The sequence below is a fragment of the Urocitellus parryii genome, chromosome 9 (assembly GCF_045843805.1).
Source record: "Urocitellus parryii isolate mUroPar1 chromosome 9, mUroPar1.hap1, whole genome shotgun sequence".
NCBI classification, from domain to species: domain Eukaryota; kingdom Metazoa; phylum Chordata; class Mammalia; order Rodentia; family Sciuridae; genus Urocitellus; species Urocitellus parryii.
Genome location: NC_135539.1, coordinates 131,579,871 through 131,604,736, shown reverse-complemented (window position 1 = coordinate 131,604,736; position 24,866 = coordinate 131,579,871). Strand labels below are relative to the sequence as shown.

At 38.4% G+C, this 24,866-nt stretch overlaps 1 protein-coding gene and 1 non-coding gene across 7 annotated transcripts in view; both read left to right on the top strand.

The window, feature by feature from the left end:
• Nucleotides 1–733: 733 nt before the first annotated feature.
• Nucleotides 734–24,866, top strand: part of Smg7 (SMG7 nonsense mediated mRNA decay factor) — an 80,304-nt gene continuing 56,171 nt past the window's right edge. For all 6 annotated transcript variants that reach the window (XM_026392827.2, XM_026392830.2, XM_026392828.2 and 3 more), the window contains exon 1: nucleotides 734–2,545. In XM_026392827.2, the coding sequence (XP_026248612.2) occupies nucleotides 2,517–2,545 (29 nt within the window). In that variant the 5' untranslated portion in view covers nucleotides 734–2,516. The remainder of the gene's footprint in view (nucleotides 2,546–24,866) is intronic.
• On the top strand, nucleotides 13,919–14,025 carry LOC144257063 (U6 spliceosomal RNA). The gene has a single exon (XR_013344374.1). It is a non-coding gene; the product is annotated as a U6 spliceosomal RNA (small nuclear RNA).

Here is a 24,866-nt window from a genome sequence, read left to right as displayed (position 1 = left end):
AATTATTTTACACAAACATAAAAGTTTATGGGCATCTAACCCATAAACTCAGGGGAACAAACTATGTAGGAACAAACTAGCCCATTTTGGGGCTCTCACGACTTAAGGAAAAGCAAGATGCTACATCGGAGATGTGACCAATCTCTCACTAGGTGGCTCTCTTTCCCAGGAGTGGGCGGCGCCTTGGTGTCAGAGGGATGATTGGGGGCAATGTACTGCCGCAATCACCGCGCGTCATCGCGCATCATACTAGGCGCTTGTTTGCAGCACGAGGGGCACAGGTCACTTTCTATTTCCTTAATGACAATCTGTCCTTGGGATTTATTTCAAATTTGGCAGTACTTTCCTTTTCTATTTCGTTAGTGACAACCTGTCCTTGGGATTTATTTCAAAGTAGGCTGTACTTTTCTTTCCCCCCAACTTAAACATGACGTTCCAAATAAACCTTGGCCGGTCTTTTAGTGGGTGCGGTCCCAGGGAAGGATTTCAAAGTGCCCCTTCAGCTAGCTTGGAAAGATGGCAGGAATCTGATACTCAAACCAAACCCAAAACTGCGCATTCAAATCTTGGTTTTAACTATCCAGTGAGGGGTGCATTTCTAAAGGTTGCGTACCATTATTTATTCTCAAGTATTTTGGGATACCTGCTTACATGACTCCACAAGATGAACTGAAAATAAAATTTGGAAAACGTCAATTTATTCAAGCTGTCAGCATGACGACTTCTCCAGCAATTCTCATACACTCTACAATACATTGACTGCGTTTTAGCCCTGTACCTGACACAAAATGCACATAAGACGTTCAAAAAGAGTTGTTCATAATGGAAAATTCTTTCCTTAGACTCCTTTCATTGGACCTTCGTGCCAACACTAGTTTAGTCAATATTTTCTCTCTGATCCCCAAATTACAGGGTGTCAAGTTCTAAAATACTGAGACTCCTGGGAGGAGGGACTTGAAAAGCGGCTTTTAATAATCAAGCCGGGATCCTTACTGCGAACCCTTCTAAGAGGGAGGGCAGTAATAAGCCCCCCCTCCGACCGTCCTGGATTCCAAAGGCTTGAGTACCACTTGTCAGCTTTCTAGGACGTGTTTCCACCTTCGCGGGTCTAGTCCCGCAGGCTGTCGGACTCTCTGTCGCCGACGGTGTCCTGTGGGGTGGGGCGGAGGGGATTTCGGGAAGGGGTCTGCTGGCAGGAAAACTCGGATGTGCTTGTCGGCGGAGGAGGGATCGCTATTGTCGTGTGCCGCTCTCCTCCCTCAGGGACCCCGTCCAGGCGGGATCCCGCCTCCCTGAGCCCGAGGCAGTTGTGGGGAAACCCCTCGCCCTCCCGCGCAGCCCGGCGTCGCAGCCTCGCTTTCGCCCTGCCCGCTCCAGCCCACCACCCGCCAGCCTTCAGGCCCGGCATCTTCTTCGCAGGCCGGGCCCACTCCACGCTCGGCTCAGAGAGGAAACTATGGAGGTGGTTCCCGCCCGCAACCGGGTGGAAATGCCCACGGTGACTGCCTCGGGGTCTCCCCACAATTGCTAAGGGAGGAGGGAAGGGAGGAGGAAACTGACTTCACTGCCCGGGAAAACTACCTCGATTCCCACACCAGGGTGGCCTGGGGATGGAAGGGAAGTCGAGGGGGAATCCTGGGCGGTTTCCCGGGAATCCTTTCGCCAAGGGGAGGGTCACCCGGTCCGCACACTCCGGTTACTATGACGATACAACCACAGCCTCCAGTTGCCATGACAGCTGCTTATCCAATCCGGTTGGTTTCCTTTCTCTTCCACCCTACCTCCTCCAAAAGTCTCCCAGTTTGCATGGGGAGGGGCAGCAGAGAAGAAGGAGGCCTTCGCGTCACTCGCGCGCGAGGGAAGACAAGAATCGAGGGATTGGCGGGCGGAACTGTAGGAGGAAGGAGCGGCGTTTCCGGCGGGGAAGAGTGGAGGAGTGGAAAAAGGAAGAGAGAAATCGGGTGGAGTGGAAAGACGGGGGGAAGACTTTGAGTGCAACTCCCGGTCGATTTGGGCTCGATGTTCCTGGTGAGGCTGGGGTTGCCTCCTCGCGCGGGAGAAGAGGGGTGGATCCGCTGGAAGCCGCCAAGCGCCACCAGCAGATACCGCAGAAGCCGTAAAGGCGCCACACGCCTTGTGGTTCCCAAGAGGGAGCGGTACAGAAAGACGGAAGTCACCCTGAAGGACCAGCGCTGTTGAAATCTCGCGAGAGAAGCCCCACTTCCTTCCTCTGTTTCTCCCTCCTTTCTCCCCCGCCCCCTTCCTTCTCCCTCCCCTTTCCCCCTCCCGGGTCGGAGTGTCCCTGCGCCCCACGGGCCAAGAGCAGCAGCTAGAGCAGCCTTCCCCTCTCCCTCCCCCTCGCCTCACTCACCCTCCCCCCCCCCCCCCGCGCCGAGTGAGGAGGAGCCGGAGGAGAGGAAGATGGCGGCGGCCGCCAGCACCCGCGGTGCCGCGGGGCCGCTCCGAGGAGCTTGAGAGACCCACGGAGGCTTCGCGGGAAGACGCGGCGGCGGAGGATGAGCCTGCAGAGCGCGCAGTATCTCCGGTGAGTGCCCAGGCCTGCCCAGGACGTGGTGGGAACGGGCGGAGGGTTAGGGCAAGAGGCAACAGACACAGAGGTGGTATGTCCGGGGTGGTGGGGGAGTTGCTGCGTCCTCCTCTTCCCCGGCTGGGAGGCGGGGGCTCCGAGGGGATCTGCGGGAGGGGGCGGAGCGGGCACCCACATGCCTGCAAGGGTGTCTAGCTCCTGCCGGCCAGGCTGAGCTCCAGCGAAGCCGGCCGGTCCCGGTGCGAGGAGGGAGGTTGGGGAAGCGTGAGAATGTGTGTTGGCGCGCGCCCGGGGTCTCGGGCTCGCCGGCGTGTGGTGGGGAGAGACGCCTGGGAAGGCATCTGCGACCCCAGGTGGAGGTGGGTGTGGAAGAGTCCGATCCCTGTGGCTGGGGAAACGTGGTGCGGTGTGGGATTGGTTGGAGGGATGCATGCGGAGAGGACTGGGTGGAAGTCGGCACACCTGGGGTGCCGGGGGGGGGGGCAGACCGGAGGGGGGTAGACGGCAGGAAACTAGAGCTCCTTCTTCATTCGCGGGCTGGGAGAAGTGAGAATTAATTTCATCTGTAGTTAGTTGACCAGGTGGGGGGAATATGAAGGCGGGGAATGAATGGGGAAGTGAGGAGAGGGAGGCACTCTCTATGAACAAGCTTGTGTTCCCTAGAAGAAACTGGGTTGGAATCAGTGTAGTTGGAAGATACCATTCTGAGAGTCGTGTGCATTCATTAAATGTGGTGTAAGGAACTTGTATGTCCGAGATACAGTGACACATGGATTGTGTGTGTGTGTGTGTGTGTGTGTGTGTGTGTGTGTGTGAGAGAGAGAGAGAGAGAGAGAGATATGTGTGTGTGTGTCTGGGGTGGGCAGATGGCAGCTATTGATGAACATTTCAAGAAGGAGAAGATACAGATACAATGGAACTTAGTACCTGATAGCAGAGAGCATGTTGAATATAAAGACCTCAGCTATCATGCAGCAAGAAAGGAAGCTGAATAAGAACTTGGAGGTAGAGCTAAAGAGGGTCAAAAATCTTGATGGTACATAAAAAATAAGCTTAGATTAATTTGTGTGTTGCTTTGCTACTACTTAGAAAAGGAGAAGATCTTAAAACTGGTCCTTTTTGTCTTGCAGGAGCAGAACTAAGAAAGGCATTATAGGAAGATGTTTTTTAAAAAGTGGTTTCATACCTTGTGGAGGAGGGAATTGGATGGGATGGAAGTCTGAATTTAGCAGAAAAGTCAGTTTAGCTGTTTAGTGAAGTGAAATTATTGATTGTGGACCTCTATATATATTGTAAGAAAGGGTGATAGGTGATACAAAGGGTGGCTATTCTACTTTGAAATTAGCATTATTAAGCACAGAATGGAAAGGAGAGAATGATGAGATCTTTGAACTATGCTTGAAAGCCTTTGTATAAAGCAACTTACATGCTCAATGACCATAGGACACACTTGGAATGATATCTGTATATTGAGGCAATTTCTCTATTATCCCTTTATTGTTTAATTATCAGATAAACTTAAAAAGTACAGCTGTGGCAAAGAGCAATGGTAGGTACTGAAGAGGGATATGGAAAACATCATGACAGTCCTTAATCTTAAGGAATTTGCATTTTAATATCTATTAGGCAAGTAAATTAATAATAGCACAGTACCCTGAAAGATACCAAATGTTATGAGTCCAAAGGCAGGAGATTACCTATCTGAGCAGTTGGAGGAATCAGGAAAAGCTGTCTGTATTCATTCACTCACTCATATACTCATGATTCATTAGTTGTTTAGTTGGTCACCTATATGAGAGGCAGTGTACCAGCTGCTAAGAATAGAAAGTTAGAACTCCACCCTCCTTTTACAGGCTTACAGTTTGTTAGGTTTTAAGAGGAAAATAGCGCTTATAATGAACTTTAAGGATTCAAACAGTATTCTGACAGGTGTGGATAAGGAGTTTCCAAATGCAGTGAAACTGAGCAAGATATTTAAATAGGGGGGAGAGAGAGAGTTGTTCAGTTAAACTAGAACGTAGGGGTGTTTTCAGTTGGAAAAGCTTACATAGAGTTTCATCAAGTTTGACCCCTTCCTTTTTCAGATTAGGAAAGTGATCTATTTTGTTAATCAGCACAATCAGAAGAACTTATCCTTGGGTTGTGGAATTCATGATAGACAACTTGTGATGAATTTAGTTCTTTGAAGAAAGGAGAAAAGAAAAAGAATGAACATAATGTTTAAATAAGCTATATACTTATTTAAAGTTTGAAATGGTTGAAGTGAAAAAGGCTGAGAATTGTATAGCTTGTATGCCGAAACTGTAGTTCAAATGTAGGTCTTCTGACTTCAAGTCAGCTGTACTGTGCTGCATGTCTGGTCACAAATATGTATTGAAAGCTTCCTATGTTCTAGATGTGGAAGGTACACTGGTAAACACAAGGGTAAACATGGAAGGGTTTAGTCTAGTAGAAGGACAGTAAACATGAACAGAAATACAATATAAGGTAGTTACAAGTGCAAAGAAGCAAAAATTGGGATGTACTATTTTATATATTCAATGTGTTCAGTGAAAGTCTATTTAATAAGGGGACCATATTTAAGAGGATGTCAAATATTATGATCTGTAGTTTATAGTTAAAATAGGTAGACAGAGAATCTGAGATTATTTGTTAGAAGGGAATCCACATGTTCATAGCTATCTATTAGAAAAATTACTCTGTACCAGGATAATGGAACTCATAAGTTCCAAAATAAGGTCTTAGCAGTAAGATTAGAAAAGTGTGATGAAGTGGGGTGTACTTAGAATGGGAAGAGCAGTGTGTGTTCTGTGCAATGTCTCTTCTATTTTATAAATCAGCACAATCAGAAGAACTTATCCTTGGGTTGGGGAATTCATGGTAGACAACTTGTGATGAATTTAGTTCTTTGAAGAAAGGAGAAAAGAAAAAGAATGAACATAATGTTTAAATAAGCTACATACTTCCAGCCAAAAATCAAATAAGCAAAAAGGGGGATTCATAGGAGCTGGTGTCCCTTTAAGATTCCTCAGAGCCAATTAAAAAAAAAAAACATATTTTTAGTTGTAGATGAACACAATGACTTAATTTTATTTACTTATATGTGGTGGCTGAGGATTGAATCCTGTGTCTCACATGTATGAGGCAGGTGCTCTACCATTGAGCCATAGCCCCAGCCCACCCCAGAGCTAATCTTGTCCCATTATTGTCAGTTTTTCCCAGGTAAATAAAGCAAGTGTTAGGATTCATAGGAGCCAGGGACTGAAAGGTGTGTGTGTCTTGGAGGCGGGGATGTGGTAATGAAGAAGGACTTCACTAGCCTCAGTTTCCTTCTTTCTCCTTTTGATAATTATTCATTCCATTTAAAAGCTGCCGTGGGGAGACTGGAGAATATCTTCAAGGAAGCATTATGTTCACTCTCTTTGAAAATAGAACTGTTGGTTTTTATAGAAACTCAGGATGGCTGCTGGGTATTGCTGAATGAGTGTGGTTGGGAGTGTAGCAGTTATTTGTGACCTTGACACTAGGAAGAGTTTATTGTCTACCTTTATTGGTGGTAGAAGACCATGACTGAGCAGTTTTTAAAATACATAGCTACAGATCTTTTCTCATGTAAATGAAAATTAGTTTTCTCTTAGCTGAATTTTAATTTCTCAGGAAAAAAGGGCCAGAGAGTCTAGCATTGAAATGGTGGCATGGTGGGAAATGAGGGAGCAATGTGGCAGTTTCAAAAGAGTAAGAAATGAGGATATGAGGTAAGAAACCTCAGTAAGAACAAGAAAAGGGGAATTCAATATCAAGGGGACTGAATTAGTCTCAAGTTGTAGAAATATAACAGATGAGAGGCAGAATCTCTTTATAGGAAAGGGGATGTTTTGTGGGTTTTTTCTTTGCTGCTGTTGTTAGAATGAAGATGTCATTTTTTCCTAATAGTAAATTAACATGACTCCTATCCAAATTAAAATACTTTCTTAAATTTTACAAAAGTGAGGATTGAACTTAAATATGGAGGTTCTAGGCTGAAGAGCATTAGGAATTTACCACTAAATTTGAAGAAAAATTGGATTTTAGAAATTTGATTTATGATAAAATGAAAGATTTTGAAAAACTTTTAACACTTAGGTGCGGTAGAAGGAAAAGGGTGAGTTGAATATAGTTGCTTTGGTAGGGGAGGGGGGAGAGTGAGAATAGGCTATAGATGAGATCTTAGATGAGGTATAATATACTTCAAAAGAGTGGTGTTTTGGAAGAGTAGAAATATGGATTAACAACAGGGTTAGAAAACTAGGGTAGGAGAAGTATTAAACTACCAGTAGAGAAGACATCATCAGAGTTGTTTTGCAAGATGAGAAAGTAGAATAATCATAACCATAGGGAATACCAGTCAAACAGGTCAAATCCTATTATAAAAAAGGTGGCACAGGTGCCACCAAATGACATCTGTTGCTGTTATGGGAGACACTGTTCATAGTCTGTATTCTCTCCAACTTTTATCTTTTGCTTCTTCACTGTTTTTGGTTTTAATTTCTTCCTGTGCTGTGGGTGTTTCAGTAAACCCTTAGCTGATCCTTGCTTGGTATTAGACTTCTTTACAAGAAAAGTCCACAAATTTTCCATTTTATTAGGATTTTTTTTATTTTTATTTTTTTGCTATGATACCTCTATAGAGAATAGGGAGTATTCTGGTGGCACACTTCTTTCAGAAACTTTGTTACCAGAGGTAGAAATAATGTAACAGCCACAGAATTGTCTTCTGACATTGCAGAAAAATGGTTTTCATTTAAATAGTAGTGAAAATATCCATTGTGTTGAAAGATAAAATGTGTAGTTGAAGGGCTGGGGTTGTAGCTCAGTGGTATAGAGTGCTAGCCTAGCACGTGTTAGGTACTAGATTAATCCCCAACACCATATAAAAAGAAATAAATAAAGATGTTGTAACCATCTACAACTAAAAAAATTTTTTTTAAATGTGTTATTGTAAATCATTGTAAATCTTGGTATGAAGCTGGATAAAGTAGCAGGCAATGCCCTGTCCTAGCCTGTGGAGAGGAACAGGTAGGAGAGTGGGAGAATTGGGAGGAACATGTAACTAAATAGGCTGGGCTTCAGGTTATTTACTGTCTCCTGAGACTTCAAAAAATCCTGTAGCACATGCTGATTTTAATCCATGAGGTCTACCCAATCATGCACATCCTTTGAAGAATGTAAAGTAGCTTTGGTTCCAGAAAATCAGTAAAACATGATTTACCAAATATGGGGAAATTATTTGAAATAAATGACAGCCTCTTGAGAATTATACTTTGTTGTACTGGTACATAACCTGTTTGGCTATTGACTGGTTAAATTATTTTAGCAATTGATTTCTGCTTCCCTTGTAGTTTCAGATGGATTCAAAATATATACTTTCTGCCTTAGCCTATGTTTCATTTCTGTGCTAACAGCTGCTGTTGTCTACCTTTGTGATAGAGGAAGCAATTGTTGAGCTTTTTGTTGTTGTTTTTAATGAGTATGTTATAGTAAGATCTGGAACCACCAGTATAGCAAGTTTCTCAGGAGGCAGTTTTAGGGTGGAGAGTGGTTCAGACTTTAAAAGGGATAGTTTGTTTTATACTGTAGTAAAATTGTTGGTGGTTTCCAATGACATCTCTAACTCTGGAGAAATTTTCAGATATTTGTTATTAGGCACATGAATGGGTGCCTGAAAGTTTAGATGGGTTAATTTAACCTGTCTTCTTCAGAGAATAAATTATTAAGCATAAGTCTTACAGATATTGGATCTGTATGTAGATATATTGGCAGTTGGTTGTCACATATTGCCATATAAGTTTTGCAGTCAAACTATATTCACATTTAGTTTGCTGTATTGTTTTGCATAAACTTATCAGTGATCTGGGATATTGTAACTAAGAAGGACTAATCAGCAGTTAGAGGAAAATGTAGGGACGGAGTCTTGCAAATATGTTACGTGGTAAGTGAGAACTTGTAACCACCTCTTTTCTTATTAACATGTAATTGAAGCTGTTTAGGAAAGTTGTTTTTACTCTCTCTTGGTTGGACCCAATTTTTAGTCAGTGAAAAGAGAAAGTGACAACTAATTGTTCAAGAAAACTTTAGGAATCTCAGGTAGTCTAGTAACTTTGGATCTTTTTCTTGTTGGCTTCATTGAGAGCAGGGTTTCTCAACCTTAGTACTTAGTGACAATTTGGGGTAGATTGTTCATTGTGTCCTGTGCATTGTAGAATGTTAGCAGCCTCCTTGGCTTTAACTTTAAGATTGCCAGTTTCATTCTTCCCCATTTGTGACAAAATATTTCCACACACTGCCAGATGTTTCCCTAGGTGTGCTGGATGTTCACCCTCAACTGACAACCATTGATTTAGAAAATATATATAGGAAAGATGTATCATGTATGCATAGTGTCTGTCAGCTTTCTATCACTATAACAAATAACCTGAGATTATCAGCTTACAAAAAGAATTTGTTTGCTCACAGTTTTGGAGGTTTCAGTCCATGTGTTTGTCCCTGTTACTCTTGGGCTTGTGGTGAGGCAAGTACATCATGGCAGAGAATGTGTGGTGGAACTAGCTGTTCACCTCATGGCAGCCCAGAAGCAAAGACAGCAAGACACTTCTGTCCCAGCCTCTTTTGAGGGCATACCCCCAGTGACCTAAAACCTCCCATGAGTTTTTGTTTTGTTTTGTTTTTAAGGCTCCCATGAGCCTTTCCCATTCCCCTTTCTTAAAGATTCCACAACCTTGTAGTTGTGCCACCCTAGGGACCAAACCAAGCCTTTAACTCATGGGCCTTTGGTGGTGGTGGTGGACGGGACGGGACGACATTGCGGAACCTAACTGTAGCTCATAACGTGTATGGGTCTATTTTCTTGTGTTCTCTTTCTCTAAGCCATGGATTATTTCTTAAATTTTACTGATCATTTTTCTCTTAGGTACTAGTGGGCTAGTTACCATGTTCATACTTTATCCAAAATGCTTGTACATATTCATTTTTTTCTTTTTAAATCTTTTAATCTTACCTGCCCAGTTTTATTTTGCTGGCAATTATTGAATACTAATGTGTAGAACACAATTACAGGGGTTTTGTCTATGGCCAGTTCAAAGATACTGGAAAAAGACATTTAAGTAACAACAGCAGCTGGTACACCATTAAGTGCTGTGATAGAGAAACAAAGGTACTGTGTGAATTTGGGAAAGATGTTTATTCCAACAGAGGTAGAGGTAAGGTGAGGAGGGTATCTTGGAGGAGGTGAGATTTGATCTAAGTATTGAAAGAAGGATGGAAGTTTTAAAGTGGATATTGGGACAAATTGACATTTCAGGGAGGAAGGACACCTCCTTTTTTTTTTTTTTTTTTAAAGAGAGTGAGAGAGAGAGAGAGAGAGAGAATTTTTAATATTTATTTTTTAGTTCTCGGCGGACACAACATCTTTGTTGGTATGTGGTGCTGAGGATCGAACCCGGGCCGCACGCATGCCAGGCGAGCGCGCTACCGCTGAGCCACATCTCCAGCCCCAGGACACCTCCTTTATTCCAAATTATTTTTTTAAAAATTTTATTTATCATTTAATACATGACATTAGTATTTTGACTAAGCCTTTCTAGATTTTTCTAAGATAGGTTTGTGGACAGAGAAGTAGAAATGTGAAAGTAGTAGTTCTGAAGATTTGGTGACTGGTAAAGGCCTCAAAAAAAAAATTAAAAAGGAAAAGCAATTTGGTCAGGTAGGGTTCCTGCAAAATCCTCTTTAAAAAATTGTGATTTTAAATGTACACTAATTCTCTAGAACCTATTTCAATTATGTTGCTCTCTTCTTTTAATCTTTTAAATTATTCTTTTCTTTACTAGTCTTCTGTGAACCAACCTCAGTTTTCCCTTAAAAGTCCTATTCTGGTCTGATTTTCTGGTCATTCCTTATCTTTGCTTTATGGCTCAACATTTCAAGTTTGTCCTACAGTAGTTTTTTTTTTTTTTTTCCTTTTATTACCATCCAGTTATTTTTCTTTAGGACTTCATTGGAGTTTGCATTTTTACAGGTGCCAAAGATCTGCCAAATTAATCCACTGATAATTTCCTTTTTCTTTCATACTCATGCTTTTGTCTTCCTGTCTGTGATACTCTGTCCCTCTCTCCCTTTTTTTTTTTTTTTTGACTTGACCATTGAGCCACATCCCCAGCCCTATTTTGTATTTTATTTAGAGACAGGGTCTCACTGAATTGCTTAGTATCTTGCTTTTGCCGAGGCTGTCTTTGAACTTGCAATCCTCCTGCCTCAGCCTCCTGAGCCATTGGGATTAAAGGCACCACTGCACTGGGTTTCTTTCCCTCTTTTATATATCTATTTATCCATCCCACCAGTAAACATTCACTTTGGGTAAGCTGTATCCTAGGTCCCTGGGAATAAAAATCATTTGTCTTCAAGTAGTTTTTACTAAGCTCACAAGAAGAATCAGTTAGCATATAGTTTATACTAGCTATGATATGTATGTAGGGGACCTACAGGAAGTTCTTGAACTCAGTTGCTTTCAGTAACAAATCTGATTACCTGCCTAGTTTAGTTTTCCTGGCCTACCTCACTCCACTAGTGGCAAAAAGAAAGGCATGCCCTATTCTTGTTCCTCTCCTGGCATTACTTTTTTTGATATCACATCCACTCACAGGATTTTTGCTATCATTTCATCATCATTGTTTAACATCTGTCAAGTATCTACTGAGTATAAATCGTTGTGCTAGGTTCTGGGAAGACAAATTGGTCTGAGATATCATCCCTGCCATTCATAGTTATAAACAATTTAATGATATAGGCAAAAACATAAAATAATGCAAAGAGTACAGTTGATTATAGTGCTTTAAAAACGGAGTTTCTGGAGTAGAATTGCGTGGATCTAAATCATATCTCTGTCACTTACTAGCTGAGTTACCTTGGGCAAACTCTTTAGACTTTCTGTGCCTCAGTTTCCCCATCTGTAAATTTGGGATAATAATAATTACAAAGCTCAAATAAGTTAGTATGTGAAGTGATTAGAATGGTTCTGGCAAATTGTCAATACTGTATAAATTTTAGCTGTGTATAACACCTGAAAATTATCCTCTGGCACTGACCAGTCTTATCATTTTGCACCTCTGCCTTCTGGTCATTCCTCAGTTTAGAAGTCTTACTGTGTCACATCAAAATCAGCAATCATAAAAGTAAACTCTTAATCTTTCCTTTTCTCTTATCCTCTTCCTGGTGTTCTCTCTTTTTCCTCATTGGTGCTGCAGTACTCTTCCTTCCTGACCCCAGTCCAGGTTTAAATCCTTGCAGTCATCTTTGAGTTTTCCCAGTTTCATCACATCTTCTCCATTTATACAGTTCTGGAAATGTTGCCGCCTTGTTTCTCCTTTCTCCTTTTTCCTTGCTGCCAGTTTTATACCTATACTATTGAAGTATTCTTCCAACTGATGCCTTGCCTGCAGTAGACTACAACTAAATATATGTGTGTGTGTGTGTAATCAGATGAGTTTAGTGGTCAGATTATATATTGTAATTTAAAATTGAAGGAATTTTGATTAGTCTTCATTTCATTGTGAGTTTCCTAGGGAGTCCAAGATTCTCTTTCATTAATATTTGTGTGTGTGTGTGTGGGGGGCTAGGGATTGAACCCAGGACCTTGTGCATGCGAGGCACTCTGCCAACTGAGCTATATCCCCCCCCCCCAGTAATCTTAAGGGGGCAAATTATGTTGTAATGGCTGGTGTTTGTTGTACAAATTCCTATTAGATTATGGAGACACAAAAGAAAGCTATTTATGCAGTGCATACAATAATTTCTTGAGATCCACAGGTTTTTAGATTTCTTTCCCCTACTTTTCTATATCATTTTATCTTAGGTAAAATTTAATTATTTAGAACATTATTAAATATGAGGGAGATAATGAGAGTTTTGTGAAAACATGATTCTGAGGACGATTTTAGAATAGTGGGGTTTACATTTTAGAATTCTCATCTCTTAAGATAAAGAAGAGAGATGGAGATGAGTTTTGTAGCATTAAGGGGAAACATTAGAAATCTTTAGTTACTGATATTAAGTGAAGTCTCTGGATTTAACTGAAATCTGTCAAAATACTTTGCATACTGTGTTTTGGTGATTGGGGTTTTACTCTCCCAGGTTTTGTGCATGCGCATGCATGCTGGGAATTGAACTCATGGCCTCATGCATGCTAGGCAAGTATTCTATCCCAAAGCTACACTCATAGTTTACTATCACAGTTCTTGATGCCATTTTAATTCCATGATATCTTAAGTGATTCTAATCTGATATATTTAAGTAACTGCCATAATGATGCATTAATATCCTCAGTCTGTTTCCTAAAACTGTTCACAGACCACAGAAATTGAGTCTTTTTTCCTTCCCTATTCTTTCCAAAGGCATAGTATTTCAGGAGTATGTAGGTTGGAATATAGCAAATTAGTGTTTATTTTACTAATACTATTTCTTAAGAAATGTCATGTATTATTAGTTTTCGTAATCAGCCCATCACCTAAATAAAATTTTTAAAGGTACTGTACAGCTATGAGATAAGCAGTAGTGAGATAATCAAAATGCAACTAAAAGATGGTACTCAAAGAAAAAAACATTTAAGACATCTGTCTTGGAATTTTTCTATTAAGTGGTGAAAACAGATAAAAAGTATAGTGTTAAGAGAACCATCACAGACTAAGCTTAAATATTAAAAGAGGATCTTAGGGCATCGGTAAAGTTTTGTATGTATGCACACATGTAGCTTGTATAATGTATTTTGAATTATAATTTTAAAATGTTGATATTATTTGTGGTATTGGTTATTGAATCCAGGGACATTTGACCACTGAGCTATATCCTTAGCCCCTTTTTATTTTTTATTTTGACATAGGGTCTTGCTAAGTTACTGACACTGTCCTAGAACTAGTGATCCTCTTGTCTTAGCCTGCCCAATAGCTAGGATTATAGGCATGTGCTACCACACCAGGCAATTTTTTTAATACCTAATTTTATATAATTGATTTCAAATTTACTTAATTTAAAAAATGATGTTTGATTGAAATAATAATTTTTTAATGAAAAAAGATTAGAACATTTTAAGAAGCATAATTTTTTTTTTTAATATTTTAGTTTAGTTTTCGGCGGACACAACATCTTTGTTTGTATGTGGTGCTGAGGATCGAACCCGGGCCGCACGCATGCCAGGCGAGCGCACTACCGCTTGAGCCACATCCCCAGCCCTTAAGAAGCATAATTTAAATGATAAGGCATATTGTTTGTAAATTCTGTTTTCTATAAGGAAAGCAAAAGAAATGTGACAGATTAATAATTTTCTATTTTAAAAAGTAATTTGTTGTGCTCGCTTCGGCAGCACATATACTAAAATTGGAACGATACAGAGAAGATTAGCATGGCCCCTGCGCAAGGATGACACGCAAATTCGTGAAGCGTTCCATATTTAAAAAAAAAAAAAAAAAGTAATTTGTTAATTTGGTTGTCTATAAACCCATACACTAGGATCTTTTTGGCTTCCTAAAATACCATTATGGTGTAGCAAATTTAAGAGTAAGTTCTTTGAATTAAGATTTTCCTTGTTTAGGTTGTTCTGAGTTCAAATCCTGGGTCTGCTAGCTATTAGCGATATGACCTGGAACCTCTCTAGGTTTTTTTTTTTTTTTTTTTTTAGTAATGTTATTGTATTTTTATACATTTATTTTATTTTATAATTTTTTATGTGGTGCTGAGGATCGAACCTAGTGCCTCACTCATGCGAGGCAAGCTTTCTACCACTGAGCTACAGCTGTAACCCTCTATTTTAGTTTTGCTATCTGAAAAATGCTTATTATAATAGGATTACCAGGAGAATTTCACTAATATATGTGTATGTATAAAGTACAGCATAATTTCAGATGAGTAAAGAGCGTAATTTCTGCATTGATTTAATTTTCTGCATTTTAAAAAACATATTGGTATATAAGTTTAGTCTTGGAATTAGAACAGTTGTGATATAAATAGCTGTAGGATAATTGAGGGGTCTTTACTGTAAAGCAGACTTCTTTATTCTACAAGAGTACATTCTTAGATATCATTAGTACTTTGTTCTTTTCAGTATACTTTTTTTAAAATTTATTTTTTAGTTTTAGGTGGATACAGTATTTTATTTTATTTTTATGTGGTGCTGAGGATTGAACCCAGTGTCTCATGCATGCTAGGCGAGCACTTTACCACTGAGCCACAACCCCAGCCCCTCAATTTGAGAAATTTGGTTTAATTTGGATTCTTTATAGGGTTTCTCATTACTTGCAAAATGCTATGTGTTGTGAACTTAATGAGGGAGATGTATTTTATTGTTTCCCAAAGTTAAGCCCCTCAATATACTTTTCTATATACTCTTCTTAAATATACACAGTAACCTTGTGTAATTGGATTGGGATTTTATAGAGAAGTAAGACTTAAGTCAAGATACCTAATTAATAGACAAGTTAGGATTAGTCTTAATCTACCCATACTCTTTGACTTCATGCACTTGAATTTAAAAATGAAAAAACGTGTTTGAGTATTCACATGTACTATTGATGTTGTTAAGTGGTGTAATATATTTAAATGATTCACAATTAGGTGGTTGCAAATTCATCTATTAAAAAGGATATTTCTTAAAAATTATTTTTTAAAATTTCAAGTGTTAGTATAGTTATCGTCTTTGCCACGTTTAGTATCTACTTCTTTTTGAAATAAAACAAAAACCAGAATATGGTAAGCATAACCATATATATGATAGTTTTAGCCACTGTTGGGACAACAGACCTAAGTCTGGACTCTTCAAGACACATAGCAACTATGGTCACCTTACCATCTAGGGATACATAGCCTTCCAGCTATTTTTTTTATATGTATATAAACATATCCACATAATTGTATGTGCATATGTATGTGTACACCTTGAAAACTGGGACTGTACTATATCATGGTTTTGTGATCTTTTTTCCTGACATATTAAAAATGTATTCGTAATGGTATACCTATATTATTGAAAAACTGGCATGCTGTTGTATTGTATTGAAGTACTATAATTTTTTGAATTGATTTCCTAATAATAAAAATTTACATTGTCTCCAGTACTTTATTATTAAAAAAAAATCCTATTACGAACATCCCTGTACATGTCTATCATTTTTGTACATCTGCTTAGGTGGGAAGTATATTGACATTTAAAAGTGTTAGTTAGACATATCCTCCTTACCCCCAGTATGTCCATATCTGAACCTTTGGAACCTGTGAATATTATTGCATATTACTTGGCAAAAGAGAGTTAAGGTTGCAGAGGGAATTAAAATAGCTAATCAGTGGGTTTTAAGGAATTGTTATGGATTATCTGGTGGATCCAATGTAATCACAAGGAACCTGGCGTATCACAAGTGTAGAAGAATGAGATAAAAGAGCCAAAACTAGAGAGATGACATCCTACTGGCTTTGAAGATGGAAAAGGGCCAGGAGTCAAGGAATGCAGGTAGCCTCTAGAACTAGGAAAAGGCAAAAACCAGAATTCTGTCCTAGAGCCTTCAGAAAACAATTTAGGCATGGTAACACCTTGATGTTAGCCCACTAGTAGCCATTTTGAACTTCTAACCTTCATACCTGTAAGATAATAAATTTGTGGTGTTTTTATATCACACAGTTTGTAGTAATCTGTTACAGCAGCAATAGGAAACTAAAGAAATAGATATTTCCATAAATCATCAGTTCAAACTGTATAATCTGTCTCTAGCATTGTATAAAAGTACCTGATTTTGTACATCCTCATCAGTAATAAGGGTCTCACGCATCTCACTTTTGTTTTTAAGCAGGCCTTTTGATGTCTTTATTTGTATTTCATGTATGCAAAACTATCCAGTACTCTAGCAATTCTTAAAATGTATCTTATTGAACATGAATTTTCTGGTATATTCATGGTCACTAGGCTTATCAATGTTTCTAAGGCAAAAATAAATTTGAGAAAATTGGTTTAATTTGGATTCTTTATACGATTTCTCATTACTTGCAAAATGCTATGTGTTGTGAACTTAAGGAGGGAAATGTACTTTATTGTTTCCCAAAGTTAAGTCATATTTCATAGGATTGATTTTTTTTTTAGTGGTTCTTTCCCTTTTGAGATCTTTTCTCTCTTAACCATTTTGTTAATATACTCAATCTTCATATATGCTGAAATCAGACCTTAGAATTCATCATTTTTTGGAATTCTTCTATCTCTAAAATCTTGAATTCAGCCAGTCTGTTTTGACCACAGCTTCACAACTTTCACAACTGCTTCTGGTTAAGGCTTCCAGTGTATTGATTTTTTTTTCTTCCTTTTTCTTTATTAGTTAAGTCTCTACTTTTTCATTTTCTTCCTTCTGTTTTTACTTTCCCTCCCTGCTTGTCTTTAGACGTCACTTTACTATCTTACCCGTGTCCTTCTTCCTTGTCCCATTGTCCTTCACCTCACTTGTTTGGGAAAATTCAATACAGAATGATTCTGACAATGTCCTTCTTTGGGTATTAACAGGTTACTCCACAGGGAAAAAAAATATTACAGAGTAGTTCATTGCTATTAAAATGTGTAGTCTTCACTTTGGTATCTGTTAGTTGTTTTTCCCTCTCTGATTTGCCTTTAAAGCAGTGGTTTTAAACTTTTACTATTTTCTTGTAGTATTCTTAGCAGATGACTTTATAGCACAAAGCCTTTTGGTGGGACTTATCTTATTTCTTCTCCCCCTTTCACTAGTCTGGTGTTTGTCCCCTCTTCTCAGAATGGGAAGAAGTTGGCTTCCTCCATATTAAGGTGTTGTCTCTGTGATCTCACAGTGTTTGTTCTGTCTCACCTTTTTCTCGTTATTGGAGCTTCATCATAAATATTTAAACACGCTCCCCTTAACCTCCACATCTTTCCTAGCAGTGTCCTATCATTTCCTCTTCCTCATTTATCACCTTAAAAATATGGTTTGTGCCGACTCTGCATCCTCACCTCATGCTCTTAAGATTTCTACCCCTACTGCTCCACTGAATCTATACTTGCCCTGGTACCAAAGGCCTCACCTGTTTTTAAAGTCCATGGACTCTTTCCATTACTCCCCGTTTTTCTCGACAGCATCAGTGATATGTGGAAGAATGTAAGGACATGGGTTTGAGAGGTGGTCACGTGGCAGATTATGAACTTCATTATAGTTTGGATTTGATCCTGAAAGCTATGGCAAGTCATAGTAATGTTTTAAGCAGGAAGCAATAGAACCAGAGGGAATTAGAGAGGATCCAGGTGAAAAGTGATTTAGGGTCCAGATTGAGTGACTGTTATTTATTTCATCTTCACACAAGAACCCTGTTAAAGTAGGTGTATCTTTTGATGCTTGGTGAAACATGAGTTTTCCTTGTTTTAGACCCAGATGTGGACTTTTTTTTTTTTTTTTTAATGTGCCTCATTTTCGGATCCCTAAATTCCCATGTGAAGTGAGATGCAAACAAGAGGACAATTTAGATTCTGGAAATTTCAACCATGTATTGTAAAGTGAGTTTGAAAATAATAAAATTTGATACCAACCTAATAAAATAACAGTGATTCTTCTAATCTCACTCACCACAGCATAGAACACTTCTGTGACCAGATGTGTGGAAAGTTTTCCCGATACACCAAGCTATTTTCCAGTGGGTATCTTAATTTAGATCAGTTCTGAAGCTAGTTATTCTCAGATCCCAGAAGTTGAGGACTCATCTCATAAGGCTGTCTCTACTTCAGACACCAAACACAAATAGTAGGTTGTCACTTATATATACTTCTGACCAACAGGGCATAAGTTGGTTTTCCCACAGCCCGTCATTGGATTCGATAATTTGTCAGGAGGCTCACAGAACTCAGGGAAACAATTTATTTACATTATCTTTTTTTCAAATAAAAGATATTATAAGGATATTATAATAAAGGATATGATAAAGCATCATACAGATAATATTCTTTATTAAAAAAAAGATGCTTTATAATATCCAGATTAAGAAATGGATAGAGCAAGATATGCAGTGAAGAGGAAGCACAGGCATCCTTGCCCATTCTGGGTTCATAACCTTCCAGTACTTCCATGTATTCAGTAATCTGGAAATCCATCAGATCCTTGTTCTATAGTTTTATAGTGCTTGATCTCCAGATCCTTCTCTCCTCCCCTTTCTTTTCTTTTTTCCTTTTTTTGGGGGGGGGGTGGAGGGTACCCAGGATTGGACTTGGGCACTCAACCCCTGAGCCACATCCCCAGCCCTATTTTATATTTTAATTAGCGACAGAGTCTCACTGAGTTGCTTAGTACCTCGAAGTAGCTGAGATTGGCTTTGAACTCACGATCCTCCTGCCTCAGCCTCCTGAGCCACTGGGATTACAGGCATGTGCCACCAAGCCCAGCTCTACTCCCCTTTCTTAAAGGTGGGCATGAAATTTCTAACCCTCTAACCGTTTGGTCTTTCTGGTGACCAGCCCTAACCTGAGTCGCTTTTTTAGCATAAAACTTAGATATGACCAAAAGGGATTTATTATGAATAATGAGACATTTCTGTCAGTCAGGAAATTCCAAGGGTTTAGGTACTCTGTGATAGGAAACAGAGACAAAGACCAAATATATTTCATATTATGCCACAATAACCATCAAGTTTTCTGCTTTCTGTTTGTTACCTCCAGTGTTTACTTATACTGAACTAATGATTAGTTTTTCCTCTCCACTATTTTTGGCAGCTGGTGTAAAGCTACTGGTGATGGCAGCTTTCAAAAACATGTCACCATGAGTGATTCTCCATTGTTTTAAATACTTACAGGGAATTGCATTCCTTTGTAAGGATTTATTGTTTTGTGTTGGATTTGGGAGATGTTTGTAGCATACCCTGATGTAATCATGTATGTATCTTTGTGAAACTTTAAAGGGGAATCCTGAGTTAATATCCTTCATTTAAAAATCTTTTGGCACATCTTTTTATGATTTTATAAATAATGTTTTTTTAGGAATCATTTTGACCTATTTGTTGTTTGAAAGCCTTCTTGATGATTATGCTCTTAGACTCTGTCATGGGTCCTGGGTTAACTCCTATTCACCTGTAATTTGGCAGACACTGATATGCTTTTTGCTTTTTCAGTTCTGACTTTGAGCCCTGCATAGATTTGTAGTGAGGAATAACTTTATAGAATAGAGAGGCTGTTTTTCTTTTGACTTGATTTGTAATAGCCAACACTTATTTTTGTGCCAGGCATTAATCTAAACGTTCATTTTTATTCTTTGAATTGCGATAGGAGTACTATGGGATATATACTAATATTGCTTGTTTTACAGGTGAGGAAACAGAGGCTTACAGTAGTTGAGGGTCATATACAAAACGACAGAGCCAAGTTTTAAACCCAGAAATCAGGTTTCAGAAACTGTGTTTTTAACCATACATCATGCTGACTGTATTTCCATACTTATATTCCTATTTGTTTAGGGTTGTAGGATTTTTATTTTTATTTTGTATGTTTATTATATATTTACATAAAACACATAATTAAATGATCTAAACAAACATTTCTCATCAATCTCAACCTTTCCAATGCACTTATTTTCTGTGAACAATAAAGAATGGGTGGGATAGTTTTATCAATATTGAGGGAAGCAAAAAGGGAAGACTTGTTTTCTTTACTATTTGAAATAAATTTATTTAGACTGCTTTAAGTCATCTTACTGACTAGTTGATGTATTACTTCTTCCCTATTATAGCTACCCTTTCTCCAGTTTCTGCCTTTAGTATTGATATTTAAATACAGTCTATTTACCAGGGTCTTTGGAAATATTGTAAAACAGTTGTTTATGGGAGCAAGTAATTCTGACCCACCTGGGTTCATAGGACAAGTCAAGAATACCTTTAAACTACAGAGAAGATTGGAATTCTATTTTTCCTTATTGACTAGGTAGAATTATTATATAGAGATATTTATGTGCTGGCTTCTAACGCTAAGGGATATGGTTTTGTGTGTATGAAATTCAAATTTTAGTAAGTTGCTTCAAAAGGAAAAATTCAGTGTGATTTGCTTATTAATTTATTTTTGTGATGCTGGTCCTCCTGCACATTGGGCAGGTGCTCTGCCAGTGAGCTACATCCTTAAGCCCCAAGTGTGACTTTTTTAAAGTAACAAATTACTAAAGCTTTACTTTTGTATTTGGCAAAATACATGTTTGAATTTACTGTTTTCCTTCTTAAATATATTGTCAATTGAATGGCAAGACTGTGGTTAACCCAAGAAAAAGGACAACTTTCTTTTACTTCACAGTGTTAACTTTTTTTTTTTTTTTTTAAAGAGAGAGAGAGAGAGAGAGAATTTTTAATATTTATTTTTTTAGTTCTTGGCGGACACAACATCTTTGTTGGTATGTGGTGCTGAGGATCGAACCCGGGCCGCACGCATGCCAGGCGAGCGCGCTACCGCTTGAGCCACATCCCCAGCCCCGTGTTAACTTTTTTTTTTTTGGTGGTAGTACCAATGATTGAATTCAGGAGCACTACACTGAGCTATTATACCCCTAGCCCTTTTTGTTTTGAGAATGTCTTGCTAAGGTACAGAAGCTGGCCTTAAACTTGGCATCCTATGCTTTGGCCTCTCAAGTAGCTGGGATGACAGGTGTGTGCCACCATGCCCAGCTCCTCTTTTTTTCATGTTGCCCTTTAAATATTCCTTCTTCCAGAAAATTTTTTCTTGAATCATTTTGGCATTATTTTCTAATAACTATTTCTAATAACTAATTATTTTTATAACTAGGTGTTTCTCTTTATTCTTAATTCTCTTTATTGGTCATATTATTTTTGTGCATTCACCATTTTTTGTTGCCATTTTAGCATTTGAAGAAATGTACAACCTGAGGGCCATACTGACATTCAGTAAATATTCATTAATAATATGTGAGCTTGTACTAATTCAAACATTTTGAATTATATGAATTTCTCACAATAATTGACATACCTTGTTCTTAAAGGAATGGTAGAGTCTGAATAATCAGTAATATTCTTCCTTGTGACATAAACACAGCGAAATATACTTGATTGAAGCAATGGAAAGAAGCAATAACTGTATCATTGTCTTTAAAATATTTTTTTTAGTTGTTGTTGGACATAATACCTTTATTTTATTTATTTTTATGTGGTGCTGAGGATTGTACCCAGCTAGGCAAGCGCTCTACCACTGAGCCACAACCCCAGGCTTTTAAGAAGTGCTAGTACAGTATAGGTGTAAAGATGGAAGGATAAGGGGAGTTTATATTCTTAAATTGTGAGGAACAGAAACATTCTGGTTTATTTAAGCATCCAGGAGTTGGAGACGTCGGTTCAGCATCTGTAGGAGTTTCCTATTAATACTATAACAAATTACCACTACATTATGAGTTAAAATAACACAAACATGTTATCTCACAGGTCTGGAGGACACAGTTTGAAATGGGTACTTGCCCTTTCCAGCTTTTGAGGCTGCTTTGGCTCATGGCCCCCTTTCATCTTCAAAGCCAGTAATCCTATCATTCTACCTTCTATTTCCCTTATTACATCTTTTTAAATTTCTTGCCTCCCTCTTTTACTTTTTAGAATCCTTGTAATTGTATAGAGCACACTCAGATAATACAGAATAGTCTTCCTTTTGCAAAATCCTTGATTTTATCACATCTGGACAGTTCTTTTTCCGGATTTACATATTCAGAGTTTCTGGGAATTAGGCTGTGGACTTCTTTGGGGATCATTCTGTCTCCCATGACAGCTATACAACCAGGAACAAAGTCTCAAATCACACCTGTGAAGATACTGTGCAGCACCTCAACTGTATTCATTGCTGATATGATTACAGTATTTTTTTTTCTTTTTCATAAGTACTTAAGCATTAACAGTATCTTCATGTGTTAAATGTTCTCACTGACAAACCTTGAAAAACAAGCCTTCACTTTTCATATAGGAAACTGAAACTCAGGCCAAAGGTCAAACAACAAAGTATACATGAATTGAATTATTAAATTCTACTTATATAATATAAAGTGCCTAGAGTGCCAAGTGTTATGTTAAATGATAAGATAGTGAAAAAGCTTGGCTTGGCTTCATTCTCAAGTTCATATCGAATTTTTCTGCTTGTGCTGGGCAAGGGAGGTCAAGTGAAATAACCTTGAGAAGGTAAAATACAGTTTCCCTGAGACTGCTTACTGTAGCTGTTATACATCTAACTCATACATCTAACTCCAAGGTCCTGCAGCTTGGGTTGAGGCCCACCCTCCAAAGGTAGATCTGATACTTTCCTAGGGAGTCTTCAGCAGCCTTATCTCTTGTCAAGTTCAGGCTATAATCCCCATTAGATTATTTTATATGTTGATTTGCTTACTAATTATCTCCTACAACCCCTGGTCAACAACATAAGTTCCCTGAAAGCAGGAGTCTTCTGTACTTTCTTCACTGCTTTATATCTCTGGGCCTAGATTAGTGTCTTAGATATAATGGGCCCTCAAGTATTTGTTGATGGAATAAGAGGTAGATTGTGATATACAACTTTTCTATCAGTGTCTTTCCCCTTTGTGTTGCTAATAAAATACATAGATTGAATACTTTGTAAAGAAATTTCTTACTTACCGAGCTTGAAGCTGGGAAGTCCAGGGGTCCCACATCTAAGACCTTCTTGCTGTCATTCTGTGGCAGAAGGCAGAAGGACAGGAGAAAGCAAGTAAGGCAACTTTATAACAAACCCAGTCTCATGATAACTATCCTACTCTCATGACAAGAACATTAATCTCTTTATGAGAGCTGAACCCTCATGACTTACCTAATCATCTTTTATTAGGCCCCCACTTCCCAAACTGTTGCATTGGGAGTTTCTAACACATGAAATTTAGGAGATACATTCAAACTGTAGCAATTAGTATGCAAGGTGGTTGCCCTGGAGAACCTTCCCACCCTTATCCCACTTTATAGTCAGTGTGGTTTTTAAAATTTAATTTTAATTTTTTTAGTTGTAGATGGACACAATAACTTTAGTTATTTTTTATGTGGTCTTGAGGATCAAACCCAGTGCCTCACATATCATGTACTAGGCAAGTGCTCTACCACTGAGCCACAATCCCAGCCCAGTCAGTATGGTTTTAGGCAACAGATATCTTTGTAATCTTTCCTTTTTCATATTGTTAAAATAAGAGATCCTCATGAGTGGTTTATACCTGTTCTGATCGAGTATAGAGGTTACTAGCCACCTGTGTCTATTGAGCACTGACTTTTAAATTTTAATTAATTCACATTTCAAAGACCTATGCTTGATTATGTTATTGGAAAGCTTTTATATGTATGGAACAATTTGGACATGTAAAAATCACCCTTTTCAACAGTAAATTTTGTGAAATCTGAATTATGTTAAGTATTTCCAATGAAAATCTAGGATGGGGAATTTAGAGGTGCTGTAATTGTAAAATACATATTAGATTTTGATAATTTATTGTGAAAAGAAAGAATTTTAAATCTTTTAGCAGTTGTTAATATTGATTGCATATTCAAATGCTAATATTTTAGTTATGTTAGGTTAACTAAAATTCAGTGTTTTCTTTTTCTTTTTTAATGTAGCTACAACTTAATTATATGTGTACTCATATTTCTTTCTGTCAGCCATTAGTAATACTATAAGGAGTTTCCACCAAAGGATTTTTATTATGTTTTAAAAAACTTTATTTTTTTGTCATCCTCATTATCTTGATATTTAAATCACAAATAATATCTTAGCAGGCCACTTAGTTCAGACTTTATCTGTTTTTGAGCTAGAAATGAAATTGATGTGTTTAGAATTGGTATGATAAATTTGGAAACTGCAGTGAAGTCATGAAGACTATCGATGGAAACTGCCAAAATTCACGTGAAGACAATAAGAACCTAAATCAGGACACTGAGAAACATTAGTGAGAGATTTTTAAAGGGATATAAGCAGTGGGATTTTAGTAACTGTTTAGATATGAAGGGTGAAGGAGCAGGAGAGTCATTGATGATACTGAAGTTGGCCTTGAAGAAGTGGTAGAACTTTTAATGGAAATAAGGAATAAAGATGTATGTATTGAAGGGAATTTTAAAGGAATATCTATGCTGACAGCCCTATAGGCAACTGGAATGAGACCATATCATGAGCTGGGTTAAAAATTATGGACTTTGTAGTTGTCTTTTAGTGGTAAGACTTAAATCTAAGCAGGGAAGTACAGCCAGACTTCCACCTCTGCTGGTTCTGCATCTCTGGATTCAACCAACCCTAAATTGAAAATATTCAGGAAAAAAA